The sequence below is a fragment of the Halictus rubicundus genome, chromosome 1 (genome assembly GCF_050948215.1).
Source record: "Halictus rubicundus isolate RS-2024b chromosome 1, iyHalRubi1_principal, whole genome shotgun sequence".
NCBI lineage: Eukaryota > Metazoa > Arthropoda > Insecta > Hymenoptera > Halictidae > Halictus > Halictus rubicundus.
Genome location: NC_135149.1, coordinates 26,722,602 through 26,736,891, shown reverse-complemented (window position 1 = coordinate 26,736,891; position 14,290 = coordinate 26,722,602). Strand labels below are relative to the sequence as shown.

The 14,290-nt window shown below is 37.4% G+C and overlaps 1 protein-coding gene across 1 annotated transcript; it reads left to right on the top strand.

Moving 5' to 3' along the window:
• Positions 1–3,913: 3,913 nt before the first annotated feature.
• Positions 3,914–5,481, top strand: Nd-sgdh (NADH dehydrogenase (ubiquinone) SGDH subunit). The gene is made up of 3 exons (XM_076799228.1): positions 3,914–4,069; positions 4,822–5,033; positions 5,107–5,481. Exons 1-3 carry the CDS (start codon positions 3,982–3,984, stop codon positions 5,347–5,349), a joined length of 543 nt encoding a protein of 180 aa, XP_076655343.1. The 5' UTR covers positions 3,914–3,981; the 3' UTR covers positions 5,350–5,481.
• The last annotated feature ends 8,809 nt before the right edge of the window (positions 5,482–14,290 follow it).

The window sequence follows — 14,290 nt, the reverse complement described above, 5'->3', positions numbered from 1 at the left end:
GTGCTTAGAAATTGGGGAGGTTAGAAATTTGGGAGCTTAGAAATTTGGGGTCCTAGAAATTGGGGAGCTTAGAAATTTGGGGTCCTAGAAATTGGGGAGCTCAGAAATTTGGGAGCTTAGAAATTTGGGTGCTTAGAAATTGGGGAGGTTAGAAATTTGGGATCCTAGAAATGCATCCTAGCATTTCTAGTCTATCCTAGCATTTTTATACCATTGGATGAGTTTTCTGGATGAAATCGAGAGAAGCGCGCGGTAGAAAATATCTCCGGCTACAAATTGAGCTATATTTTGTCTTGATTCTCTGCGAAATAAAGCCAAAAACTTGAAGCACGTTTCTGGCGTCAGAATTCATGATATCGATAGTACAGAGCAAAAAATGTGACAAGTTTAGTCACAGACTTAAGACCCGTCGGATCAAGATCAAGACGGATCAGTGTCTCAAGGCTGTGAACGGAAATTATACAGCAGTTACCGACCTGCTGACTCTGAAAGAGTCACGTGACTATCCCGGGCCCTTAATTTTGTCCAGCTTTCGTTCGTCGAAAGAAGGCGATACGGCAGCGTGCGATTTAGAGATGTCGAACGTAAGAGCACGTAGGGGTTCACGTGCACACCGGCCGGCGTTACGAAAACGGCAACGGGGACGAAGGCGTGAGAATCACGTGGACGATCGGTCACCTCTTCCACGGAGCACCGTGCGCACACGATGCGTTCTGCATAGGATTCTACATTATAGGAGGTGCTACGAGCACCGGACGATCCGCGTTGCATCGCGGCTGAGATCACTCGGGAAACGAACGGGGAAAGGCTAGCGGTCTTTAACCCATTTCTTCAGGGTCGCCTTGTTGGCGGAGTCGGTAGGTGTACGATCCGCGAAACTAATGGGGAACAGGAACAGATTATTAACAATCATTTTTGCAACGCGAAAAATCAAGGCCTGTTAACTCCTTGATACATAGATTAATCTTTATGTCGATAACCAAATTTTTTCGAGAATATCCAATGGTGTAATTCATAGTTAATCAGTCAATTAATGGTAAATTAGTCTGCGATCTTCCAAGACCATAAACATCTACAATATTTTTGCTAATTGTCAACGAGAATGTTAAGGAATGTTAAGTTATAAAAAGAAATTGAAAGTGTATATATACGGTTATTGGCATAAGGGGGTCTAGAGCGCCATCTTTTAGTCCTTGCTGAGGAATTTTTATAAATAAACCGAAAGCCTGATTTGTATTGAGGTTTTGCGTACACGTTTTCTATTATTTGGACTATACAGTAGAATTTTTTGATGTCGGCATACTTAAAATTGTAGGAGTTATGGTTCCCTGAAGAGGGGCTTGTAGAAAAGTGCCTTATTGGCTGACACGATGAAAATGGACGTCTATAATGAATATACAATATGAACATCTATAAAAAGCTATGTATATGTCGATTATTATGCTAGTTTGCGAATGTCCATTGTGATTAGCTCGAATGTAACATTAAGCTATATCCATACTGAAACAAAGTGTTTGTTTATCCAGTAAAACAAGCTGCTCGGTGTTGCTTCAGTGTGGACGTAGGTTTAGAATGCCAGCAAGAGAATAAAAAAATTGTCGTTGGCGTTGATGACGGTAATAAAGCTAGAGAAGTTATAGGCGATAATTCAGAAAATACCGGAGCGGTTTAGGATGATCTATCTGTATCATCCCTGCGATTCTTCTCCGCAGTAAAACCATCGATAGTACTAATAATAATTCGCCGCTCCACGAACTGCGCCTCGGTTACGCCAATTGTGCGATATCATTTTATGATTTTAATTGTCGAGTAACGTATCGATTTATTGCACGCGTGTATCTGATAACGTAGCGCCATAAGAGGATGATAATAGATTAGTGCAGGTGAAGTGGCGGATTTTTTTTCAATGACAGGTTACTACACGCTGTCGCCGACTCAACATACTAAACTCCTCGATGGAAAATTGTGTTCTGAAACGTTTTTGCTGTTATTCGATTCGGAACTTCGTTCTGCATGGACTCGATAATCTTTCTATCTTGATGATTTGTGGGAACACGTGTGAAGATAATATCTTCGCTAATAAATCTTTCTTGGTATTATGTAATAATACGATGGCGACAATAAGTTAATAGAAATGGGCGATAATGTGAGAATATGATGTAACGTAAAGTAGCATAGTAGTTCAAATAGTAATATGTATTAATATTAATTAGATGAGGTGAACGAAGCACGACGAAACGAATCTAGCGTAACAGTGCTCCGTAGCGAAACTTCACTCGAGAGTCGAGCAAGTTAACTCGTCCTCCTTGTTAACCGGTTGAACCCAGATTCTCGCTATCGATTCAATCGATCGATCGCGATCTACCATCGAAGTATTCTTCGATCGCTTCTGCATGACCGGTCGTTAAAGGGTCCGTCGGAAATTGATAGCTCCCATTAATCCGCTCCCCCTATCGAAATCGTACGACTCGTTAACAGCTGGGAGTGACCGATCGACGCTTTCGTTATCGGCCGATTGCGTACATTTACGTTAGCGAAATAGATCAAAATATACGAGTTAACATGCAATCACAACATCCCATCACTCATGTCTCGTACAACCATTACCCCTTAATCCTTAACACGTTGACGAAAATGCTTAAAAATGATCGCCAGTTAAATGGTTTTTTTATTAGGAAATCTCCTGTTACTTGCATTGAATATCAATTTATTCGTCCTGAAATATAGTGTTAGGTGTAAAATTAATAATAATGATAACAATAAATATTATTTAATTAATTTAATAGTATTATTTAATTATTATTATTCATTTTATACCTTACACTATATTTCAGAACGAATAAATTGATATCCAATGCAAGTAATAGAAGATTTTCTAATAAAAAAACTAATTATTTAACTAATTAATAATGAATAATAATTGTTAAGAACTCTGGTCGTTTATAGAAATGACCACTTGCCTTAAAATTTCTTTTAGAGCTACAACAATTTGAAACCAGTTGTCATTCAGAATTTCCCAGAAGCAGCAGAAGATTTATATTCATTTTATACCTACACACAATCAAAGAATCATAATATACTTTAAAAAAGTACATCTTTTAATACAAAATAACTTTTTTAAACTTCAGCTTGTTCCAGATGCTAGAAAGATTAGTTTACTAGCTGTTGTATTATAAAAATTGCGTTACGAGCTCAGATAAAAAAGCTGTAATATTAATATTTGCAATTTTCTCATAAACTTTTTACGCGTCATATAATAAAATAGCACTTTAAAATTCTTGAACAAGCCCGAGTACAGTTTTAAAAATGTTACTCCGTTTCGAAGAGCGTGCGACGACTTGTTTTGATCGGCTGTGCGTAATTAATTCTTGTTTCGCCAGCTGATATTATTTCCCTCTTCCATCTAAAAAAAAACGTAATCAAAAGGTTTCTCAAGTGTTCGTAATACAGAATCGTTTCCTTGGTTCAATTACTCACTTGACCCGACTTTGTTGACGCTAGTCTTCGTATTAGATCGCGTCGCGAAAGCTGCGCGTGAATTTCTTCCTTTTATCTCGCTCGAATGCGTGCGTGAACGATGGAGCGATCGAGAAACGCGTTTCCAATCGATGGAAATATTTTCAGCAACAGTATCTCAATGTTTACTTGCGATTACGACAGTCTAGAACCCTCCTGGAAAATAGAAAAAATAATTGTACTGAAATTTCTGTGTTCGGGCCTGTACCTCGGACTATTTCTTGGTCCATCAAATGTTAAACACTGTTAATATTAGATTGAATTATTAGAAGTTAGCTGAAGAATTATTAGAACTCTAGATTAGAAGAATTGTAAATCGCTTTCCCGTTCTCGATTCGAATTTTCGCGCCTAGAACGAGTTGCTACTCAGTCGGTAAATGGCACTACAGAAAGAATACTCGTCCGTGGCATCGGCCACATCGTGGTCAGCGTTTCTGTTCTGCACGATAAAGTGAAAGGTTAAACATGGCGACGTGGAGCAGACTTTTGTTTTCGACTGGACAAAAGTTCTTCAAACACAATGGATTATTGGTGAAAACAGTGCCAAAAAACGGTAACTTTGAATCGTAGAAACAAAATAGCTACGGCATCGTGTGTTAGTTTCACGGACAAAGCATCATCGCCGAAAGCGATGCTGTTTTGTTATGCAACTTCATCTGTACGATCAATTCAAAGTAATCGTTCGTTTAGTATTGTTGCCCCATTAATTGCCACATTTATCCAGTCTCGTATTGCGATGACAGTTTTTGCCTTAATTTTTTTATAGCACCTGACAATAATAACAAGAAATTCAGGGGAGAATGTCGTCCAAATGAATTGACGAACCTTAATAGATTATAATAATCAGTAACATTTACAGTAGTTTTGTAAAAATATGATGATCTTTGTCACTTCGTTTGTTCGTTTAAGTCCAATGTTTATATTCATGTAACAGTTAAGCATCTATTATGTTAAAAAGCAGCAAACAATTTAAGATATATAGCCATACGATTATGACATAAATCTCCTATGTGTGGTTTGTTCACAACAATAAATTGCAATTGCTGTCTGAAAATGTATAGAATTATTTTATATTTAGGCAACTGAGACAGAAATTGAGATACAACTATATAAGTATTTACAGCATCCTCAATACCTACTGACATTTTTCTTCGTTAGTGCAGACATCAATTTTTTATTTTAGTTTAAAGATATACGATGAAAAGATATATTTTGTACGATTATGATGAAGCACTGTATGCAAAATATATATCCAAGAGTAATGTGATTAAAGCAGACGGCTTAAATTCATTTATTTCTTTACAGATATTATAAGATGTATGGGGCATGATCGAACTATGGTTGTGGAACCATCAAATTATCAGTGGAACAAACTAAAGGACTGGTTTCACTTTTACTTCTTCGTTGGACTAATACCAATTGCCGTTGTTGTTGGCATGGCTAATACTTTTATAGGGCCAGCTACATTGACACCAACTCCAGAAGGCTATATTCCAAAGAATTACGAATATTTCAAGGTAAGGAAAGGTGAAATTTTATTAATGCTGCATAAGAGTTAAACTGATTACCATATGATCTGTTACTTTACAGTCGCCTATCACCAGATTCTTTGCAAAACACTTCACTCCCAACCCGCAACAGGAGTACGAGAAACTGCTCCACGTAATGGTATCGGATTGGGAGCTTGGACAAATGAGACAATTGGAAAAGAAAGTTAGCAAGATGATCCAAGAAAACCAGGACTACAGATACTTCAACTTCAGGAAAAGCTACTTGGCTGTTGATACTATACGACAGAGACAACAAGTGGCATATGATGAAAGTCACCAGTGAAAGTGCACTGTTTGTATATCATGATTTTTCTTGTCCATGCATACTATTCATTTGATGAAATGGTATGTCATATAGATCATGTGGTATAATGTTAGTTTAATAAAAGAAATTGTAAAAACAATTTTCATTTAATCCTGTTTTATATTGTTTTTCAATGAGTTTCACCCCCACTTTAATCCTACTATAATCCTTACTTGAGTCATAAATAAATCTGAGAGGACAAGGAGAACGACTATTGACATTACAATAAAAATAAGTGCACAACTTTGTCTTAAGCGTTCGATCTGCCACCGCTTATTAGGCACAGATACAAGAATCAAAATAAAAGATATTACAACATCTAACGCCTTAGTTATGGGATCTGAAATAAACCCCCTCCACCAAGACAATAGTAACGCCATCTACGGTGGCGGATTTGTGAACTAAATTTCGTTATCCTGCCCATGTGTGAGACAAGGACAGAAGAGGTCATACTCGCACCACCTCCTTTTTCGCGGCGCTTCGAATCCCCTGGTAAGTATTAGACAAACATGATAATCAAGGAGGTATCCGACAAGGACAGACATATGATTTTACGGCAGAGAGAGAAGGACAGTAGCATACCTTCTCACTCGTCTATCATACCGGTGCAAAAATCATTAAAAACTCACTTATTATTTACGATTTATAAATATTTGTAATTGGGCAACACAAACTGGATCTGCAGCTACTTTCGTATATGCTTTGTGGTTGCATTTTGTTCCCACTTACATAGTTATTAACAATTGTCGAAACTTCTACACTATATGGACATATATGCGAGTAATTTATGCACCTTTGTAAGTCAAGAATGTAAAATGATCCGGTACAAATCTCCGTATTGTTTATTACAGTAAATTCGATTCCTGAGTAATTAGTTATTAATAATTTTCCATGCGGTCCGCACATAGTGCCATCGCGTGATTTGAAAATGCCATGTGTAATTAATATTTCCTGCATTTTCCATAAATTATTAATGCATTTTTGCAGTTAGAGAATCTCGTACGGACCTTCATTCAAGTTCGAAAAACAGTTTCAATTGGGTTTCGTGCCTGATTAGTTAGGTATTAACAATTTCCGGAGAGCCGGTTTGTGTTTGTATTGCTTGCAATGCGAAGGAGACATGTTGTGCGATGGTGGCGCCAACTATGGTTGCGGGTTTATGAACTAATTTTCCCTATCCTTCCTATGTGTAAGACAAAGACAGAGATAGTGTCCAACAAGGACGGAGAAAGTATCACTCATGTCACTTCATTTTCTTGGCGCTTCGAATCTCCTGATAAGTAACGGGCAAACATGGCGACGAGTAGGTGTCCGACAAGGACAGACATATGATTTTACGGCAGAGAGAGGAGGACAGACACAGACCATCTCACTCGTCTGTGAACAAAATTGCTTCGAAGTAATAATCTATGAACATTAACGATTAGAAAATATGACGCGGGCTATCAACAAATCTCACATATAGTTTCTAGTCGGATCTTCTTCTCCATGAAATAGTTATTAGCAATTAATACGGCTCCTGTTCTAAAATAACCTCAAATAATGTGACAGGTTATGAATAATTAATTTTCTAAATGTACAGGCTTCATCGATGCACTTTTGTTAGTTAATAATGTAAAATGGAGTCTTCGCTACATTCCCATTTCAGTTTTATACAAGAGTGATTCCGTATGAATTAGTCATTAACAATTATCCGACAGGCGGCTGGCTTTACTGTCTGTCCTTCTCGCACATTGCGGTCCTCCTTGTCTTACACGTTATGGGTACTAGAAAACCCCGTAACAGCTCCAAAAATCGTTAATAACTAATTAATTAGTGATGAAACCTATACGAAATTGTAATGGGCATGTAGCCAAGGGTGCTTTCTACATTCTTCAATCGTAAAACTGCATTAATTAAGTCTGCAAAAGTAGAAAACTAATTAAAAAAGTTATTTCAGAACACGGGTTTCAATAATTATTAATTACTATCTAAATCGGAAGCAAATCCGATCAGAAAGTATATATGAAAGTAGCTGAGGCTTTATTCTACATGCTCCAACTTCCAACAATTACAAATTATTAATGACATGTGAGTTATTAATTAATATTCTATTCAGTTGTTTGATGTGGGAGAGCGACACTGTCTGTCCTTCTCTTACTGTCATAAAATCATATGTCTGTTCTTGTCGGATACCTACTCGTTATCATGTGTGCCTAATACTTACCAGGAGATTCGAAGCGCCGCGAAAAAGGAGTTGGCACGATCGAGACCTCTTCTGTCCTTGTCTCACACATGGGCAGGATAGGGAAATTTAGTTCACGAAGTTGGTAGATGGCGTGGTTACTAGATGGCGCCACTATCGCAGTGATGAAGCGGGTTTATTTGAAGTATCTTATGTACGCAATGCAATAAAGAATGAGAAGATATTTTCAGGGCTACTATTTATTGTCCTTAATAAAATCACTTAACAGATCCTGCGTTACTTGATATAATATATTGTATTTTAGACCTTTTCCATCGCTTTTCCACTGCCCCCTTATTAAAATGGCAAATATTCTTTCATTAAGCTTTATAATAATGTCGGAGGTTTCTCATAGGACTTGGATAAACGAAATACGTTTAAATTATAATAAACAAGTTTATTATATCTTGCTAACATTTGTTCTTATGTGCATTTCACAACGGCACTACATATACAACTAAATATTCTGTTATAAAAACTGTATAAATCTCGAATTGTCAGATGTGAGCTTCGTATAATATAATAGTTCGTTCCTTGTCTGCACACACCTAGAAAGACCTGAAACAAATTATTATATTTAATTAACACACGGTGTATGTTTATGCCTACACTAAAAATTGATTATTGAATTGCATGTACTTGGAAAGACATTACCTTATGCATGTGATCTGCCTCGATCTGTCCTCATTCGTATATTTGTAAATACCATATTTGTATTTTCTATTTATACATATTAAGCTTGATCTATTTTTTATTTCCTCCTGTGAATAATATTTTTAGTATTACAAATAACATAATGGTCACTCGAAAAACAGCCCGTGGGGAGGTCCAAAATAAAAATCATTTTTTTCCGCGTCGACGTTCCATTACAATTTAATCAATTAGCAGAAATCAGGAATTGCTTTAAAGATTGACTTTAAAGATTAACGTTTAAAGATTGCTTTAAACGTTAAAATATAAGGGGGTTACGCGGAAAACAAAGTGTTATAATTCACAAATCAAGAATCTCTTACACGTGTGGACAATGTGTCTCGTGTTAGGGGACTCTCTCGGTGAACAAACATAAATTAACGATCACTAGAACAAGCTTTACTTTTACAGTATACCCTTTTGAGAAAGAACTCAACACTCGTGATTCTCTGATAGATATATTCCTTTCCTGTTTCAACTTATTACATATCTTAAACTACATAGAGAAACATTTTGTACTTATAATAATGTTACACAGTGAACACACTAAAAAATGACTAAAAATCATATAATCTCGGTACGGGTATTCGGGAATTGAAAATATTCTTACCTTTCCTGTTAACGTTGCGATTTTGAAGTCATAGAGCAGATTCGGTATTTATATATGTATACATATTATATATATGCATAATATGCACGAATATACATATAATATGCACGAATATACATATAATATACATATATAAATATATATATATATACATATACATATATATATACTTTTTACACGTGTGTCAGTGTATTTGTATGCGTGCGTGTACATTCTCTTATATCGCGGTTCGATAGTCTTTATACGTATATTCTTTGAAAAAAGAATTTCCATCGATCGAATTTCGTTTCTTAAATAATTTATCCTACTACGATTTCACAGCAACGTGTATAGTGTTTTACACAGTATTCGTGTCTCTTATCGGTGCTTCTTATTAGGAGAATCCGACTTAAAAACGAAACAAGAAACAGCGGTCGCAGGAAACTATACTTCAAGCGCGTCTCGAAACAACAATATGCGTCCATTCTTTTTGGTGCTGTTCGTATGTGTCTTTTTGGAAAAATCGCGAGGCCGCAAATCGTACCTTTTGGAGAAAGTGTATCGAATCAATAAATAGCAATTCGCAACTACATTGTTACATGTGAATGGCGTAATATGTAAGTAGTGTCTAACGATGCGTTCGTAGCGATCCGCTAATCGTCGAGTGTCGTGTACGCTTCTTCGAAAGAACCTAAAAATCATCGACACGTGCTAACAACGTGGTGCCACAGCTTAATTAACAAAGCGTTTCTCTAGAAACTCTCTCACGCCCCTAATCGAGCGATTCCAGTGCGAATCTTCTTCTTTTGTTCGGACAAAGTCGCGAGGGCTGACGGACAATGCAAATGAAATCTAACATAAATTTTCAACACATTATGCATCCATCAGCTGAGGATTTATTAATCAATTTTTCAGTAATAATTTCAATTTTATGTCAAAAAATCACCTCCAATAACATAATGTTCTTTGCTTAGGGAAGATTGTAACAACGACTGTAATTGTATACAGGGTGTTCCAAAAATGTTGCGTTTTCTTGGAAGGGGTGATTCTTGAGGTCATTTGAAGAAATTTTTTCCTTTGAGAAAATCTTCTCCGCGGCTTTAAAAAAAACTTACTTCAAATGACCTAAGGAATCATAGATTTCAAGGAAGTGCAACAGTTGGGACACCCGGTATAAAAAAATCACTCACATTAACACTTGCTACACCCTTTCAGGACCCATTTTCTTTTCAAACAATTTTCAGTAATAATAATTTCACAGATTTCTGACAGAATTTGATATAAACAAAATTCATTTAACTCGTAATAGGCGCGCTAATAGATTTCTTAATACAATTTTTGGTAACAACAATTTCAACTATACCCGATAAAAGTGAACGCATAAAATTCTAACAATAGAAATACTGATCAGTGGAATTAAAAAAGAAAAATTCTTGATGTTTTGCCAGCCCTCGTGCACATCGTCGAATCGAGTCGGAATTTCCATTATTTTTTGAAAAAGTGTATGCAAATCAGCATAGTCGAGTACAACAATCGTGGCCAATCAGCACTGGACGTCCGGTAAATAGAATCCTTCTGTTCCAAGGTTACAGAAACGATCTGTAAGAAAATTAGGGAACACAAGCCGTCCTCTATCGCAAGTACTTTTTTTTTCTTTCTTTCTCTTTTTCTTGGAATAATTCCATCAGTTCCGCTATCTTGATACAATTTGTTACATAATACGAGCACGGTGGATAATAAACGGGTCACTTTATTTTCGAAACATGTACTCCACCAAACATCTCCAACAGTTCAATGTTGAACAGAAAAAATACTTTTTATTTGACAATTCGAGGGTATAAACCGAAAGTGGTCAGTTCTATATCAACTCCGTCGCTCCGAATGGCAAAATAATAACTGATAAAGTTGTGCACGTTGCATACTTGAAATACTATTCCACATCGCGTTTCTCGTCGTGTCTAAAACAATATTTCAAATGTGTTTCGTATCGTATCGTATTCACCCAGCTCAGGCTGTAACGAATCGAAGCGCGCTAGAAACAGCGGTCGTAAAATACAACGAACGAAAATCCGAAATCTTTTTCATCGCTCTCTTTTTTCGTCAAAGCAGATCGTTCATTTTCCGAGGCGAAACATAATCTACGGAGGTTGTACGCGGAAAAATGGCCGCCGACGGCGTAAACGAATGCTTTCGATTATCCCGTGTGAAGTGTGGTTCCCGAGGTTAAAATCTCCCTTACGATCTCGTAACGACTAAACCTAGAATCATTAGAATTAATCACCGTTCCGCGCGTTTCTCAGTCCTCGACGCAATTGGCCCACGTCAAGCGCAATCAGAATCGCCGGAAGAGGGGAGGGAGTAGGGATCGAGGGGAACAAGTTGCCCCCTCTCTACTAGTACCGGAGAACGCGTCACGTGATTGGGCCCGCGGCGGAAGCGTGGGGGGTAGCACGGTAGAAGGGGTAATTGGAGTGGGGGAACAAGTCTTGATCAACACTTGTCCCCCACTCTACTCCTCCCCCTCTGCGACGCTGTTCCCCCACTCTTCCGGCACTGTCCGGTCACGTGACGCGTTTAATTACTGGCGGAGAGGGGGTCACCCTTTCCCCTCGATTCGTGTCAATTCCCCCGATCTGGCGACTCTGAGCGCAACACGGCTGTTTCGATCTCTCTTCTGTTTGTTTTTCGTTTTTCTTTTTACAATTTTAAAAATCCCCGGCGTCCCAGCCCCGACGGTTAGTATTCTATACTTCAAAATCGCCGTTCTCACGTGCCCGCGGTGTCGTGGACACCAAAACGGAACAAACAAAGTAATACGGATATATATCATCTTCGATTCGTTAGATCCTTTGTTTTTTTTCTTTCTTTTCGCTTTTTATTCACTTTTTTTTCTTTTTACTTCGGCTAGATTTCGTAAGATGATAACGGTGGGATTGGGGTCCGCGCCAGGCTGGTTTCGCTGCAAATCGTTTCTCGCTGTGCGAGTTCGATCTTGTTCGATTGTTCACGATGACGATCGATCGACGGTTGTCCGCGATCGTTGTGTCGAAAATTTTTGACGATTCATTTTGCTAAGCAATCTCGCGGAGGTCTGCTAATTGTAAAATGTTCGCTCGATCCGGAGTCAATTTTCGAGAACGTGGAAAGATTCCGGAGACGACGAAGCACGGAATTTTGAAATTGAAGAATATGAAAGTCTCACGAGAACGGCACGCCGGAATTGCTCGATGATTCGAAAGAGACAGCGAGCAAGATTATGCGGGGCGAAATTGTTTTATTTTTGCTTTTAAAAACGATAGAATTGTTCGGGAATTCGATGCCTGGAGAAATGTGCCCGAACGATTCAACCCCATCGTCGATAATCGATTTTCAACTCGAATCCAACTCGATTTTTATGTCTGTTTTGTATCGTCCTTTTTTAATGTAACAAACTCGCGTTTTTTGTGAAAGAGTCGTCTCTATCTCTATGCGGTAATCATTTTATTTCAATAAGCTTTTTCGAAGGAAATAGAAACTCTGATTTATTTCCAATCGATCCAAATTGACAACTAACTCGTCGAAATAATAAATATAGTTTCAGAATTTCAAACTAGTATGATCTTATAATTTCCTTACGAGTTCCATAAAACTTGCACCATCTAGTTGCAATTAACATAGAAGATATTAAATATTTCTAACTTGTTAATCGTCATTCGTATTTTGCGTTTCAGTGAGATTTCATTTTCTTCTTAATGCAACCGCTTTTTTCATTTCATTGTATTATGTCAATTTGTGTTACATCGTTTTCTATTACGCTTTTAGACGCTTTTGCAGATGGACATCCACTTTGACACGGAATTATAAACATTTTATTTGAATCCCAATTTTGTAGCAGCCAGTGTAAAATATTAGATTCAATAAAACGATCAATATTGATCTCAAAGAAGTATGTTCAGAAATACGTAAGAGAAAACAAACATGCAAGGATTGAACCCTGGAAAATTAATTTTCCTTGACAATGACAAATACTTGAATTGATGAATCCAATACTAAACACAAGTTTGTAATTTTAATTAGCCTGGTTCCTCGCAAGCTAAAATACTTTTATAGATAAATAAGAAGAATTCGATTACATTCACGATCATTTCCACGAATACTTAGTACCAACAATAATAGGATAACGCAAAACGGGTCATGGCTGCCATAAAATTGTTAGAAACTTCGTCCGTGGATCAATACAGATCCTGAAATCTCTGTTACATTGCAATAACAGAAATTTCACTGGAATGCACTGGAACAACTTGATCCGATTCAGGACAATTTTATCAAATTCACTGCGACAATTTTATCCAATTGATTGGGATTCAAATGTGGAGAATTCTAGAACGAGACTTCCGGTTTGATAGAATTCTGAGACAATTTCACCCAATTGATTGGGATTCAAATGTGGAGAATTCTAGAACGAGACTTCCGGTTTGATATAATTCTGTGACAATTTCACCCAATTGATTGGGATTCAAATGTGGAGAATTCTAGAACGAGACTTCCGGTTTGATAGAATTCTGAGACAATTTCACCCAATTGATTGGGATTCAAATGTGGAGAATTCTAGAACGAGACTTCCGGTTTGATATAATTCTGTGACAATTTCACCCAATTGATTGGGATTCAAATGTGGAGAATTCTAGAACGAGACTTCCGGTTTCATAGAATTCTGTGACAATGTGACACTGTGACAATTTTATCCAATTGATTGGGATTCAAATGTGGAGAATTCTAGAACGAGACTTCCGGTTTCATAGAATTCTGTGACAATGTGACACTGTGACAATTTTATCCAATTGATTGGGATTCAAATGTGGAGAATTCTAGAACGAGACTTCCGGTTTCATAGAATTCTGTGACAATGTGACACTGTGACAATTTTATCCAATTTATTGGGATTCAAATGTGGCGAATTCTAGAACGAGACTTCCGGTTAGATAGAATTCTGTGACAATTTCACCCAATTGATTGGGATTCAAATGTGGAGAATTCTAGAACGATACTTCCGGTTTGATAGAATTCTGTGACAATTTTATCCAATTGATTGGGATTCAAATGTGGAGAATTCTAGAACGAGACTTCCGGTTTTATAGAATTCTGTGACAATGTGACACTGTGACAATTTTATCCAATTGATTGGGATTCAAATGTGGAGAATTCTAGAACGAGACTTCCGGTTTTATAGAATTCCCTTGACAATGTGACACTGTGCCAATTTTATCCAATTGATTGGGATTCAAATGTGGATGATCTATGTCTCGGGAATACCCGAAAGAACAAATTCCGTAAATTCGAGATCTCGTCGTTTTCCCGTTCATTTTTCACAATAGCGTTCAGAGACAGCCTCGACGCGGTGCCCGATCCCGGAACGGTACCTTCCCGTGTACCAACAA

What these genes read in the sequence shown, in the direction of transcription:
- Nd-sgdh (XM_076799228.1), top strand. Translation starts at nt 3,982, where the DNA reads ATGGCGACGTGGAGCAGACTTTTGTTTTCGACTGGACAAAAGTTCTTC. An exon ending in GAAAACAGTGCCAAAAAACG is followed by an intron (nt 4,070 to 4,821) that starts GTAACTTTGAAT and finishes ATTTCTTTACAG; the next exon opens with ATATTATAAGATGTATGGGG. An exon ending in AGAATTACGAATATTTCAAG is followed by an intron (nt 5,034 to 5,106) that starts GTAAGGAAAGGT and finishes GTTACTTTACAG; the next exon opens with TCGCCTATCACCAGATTCTT.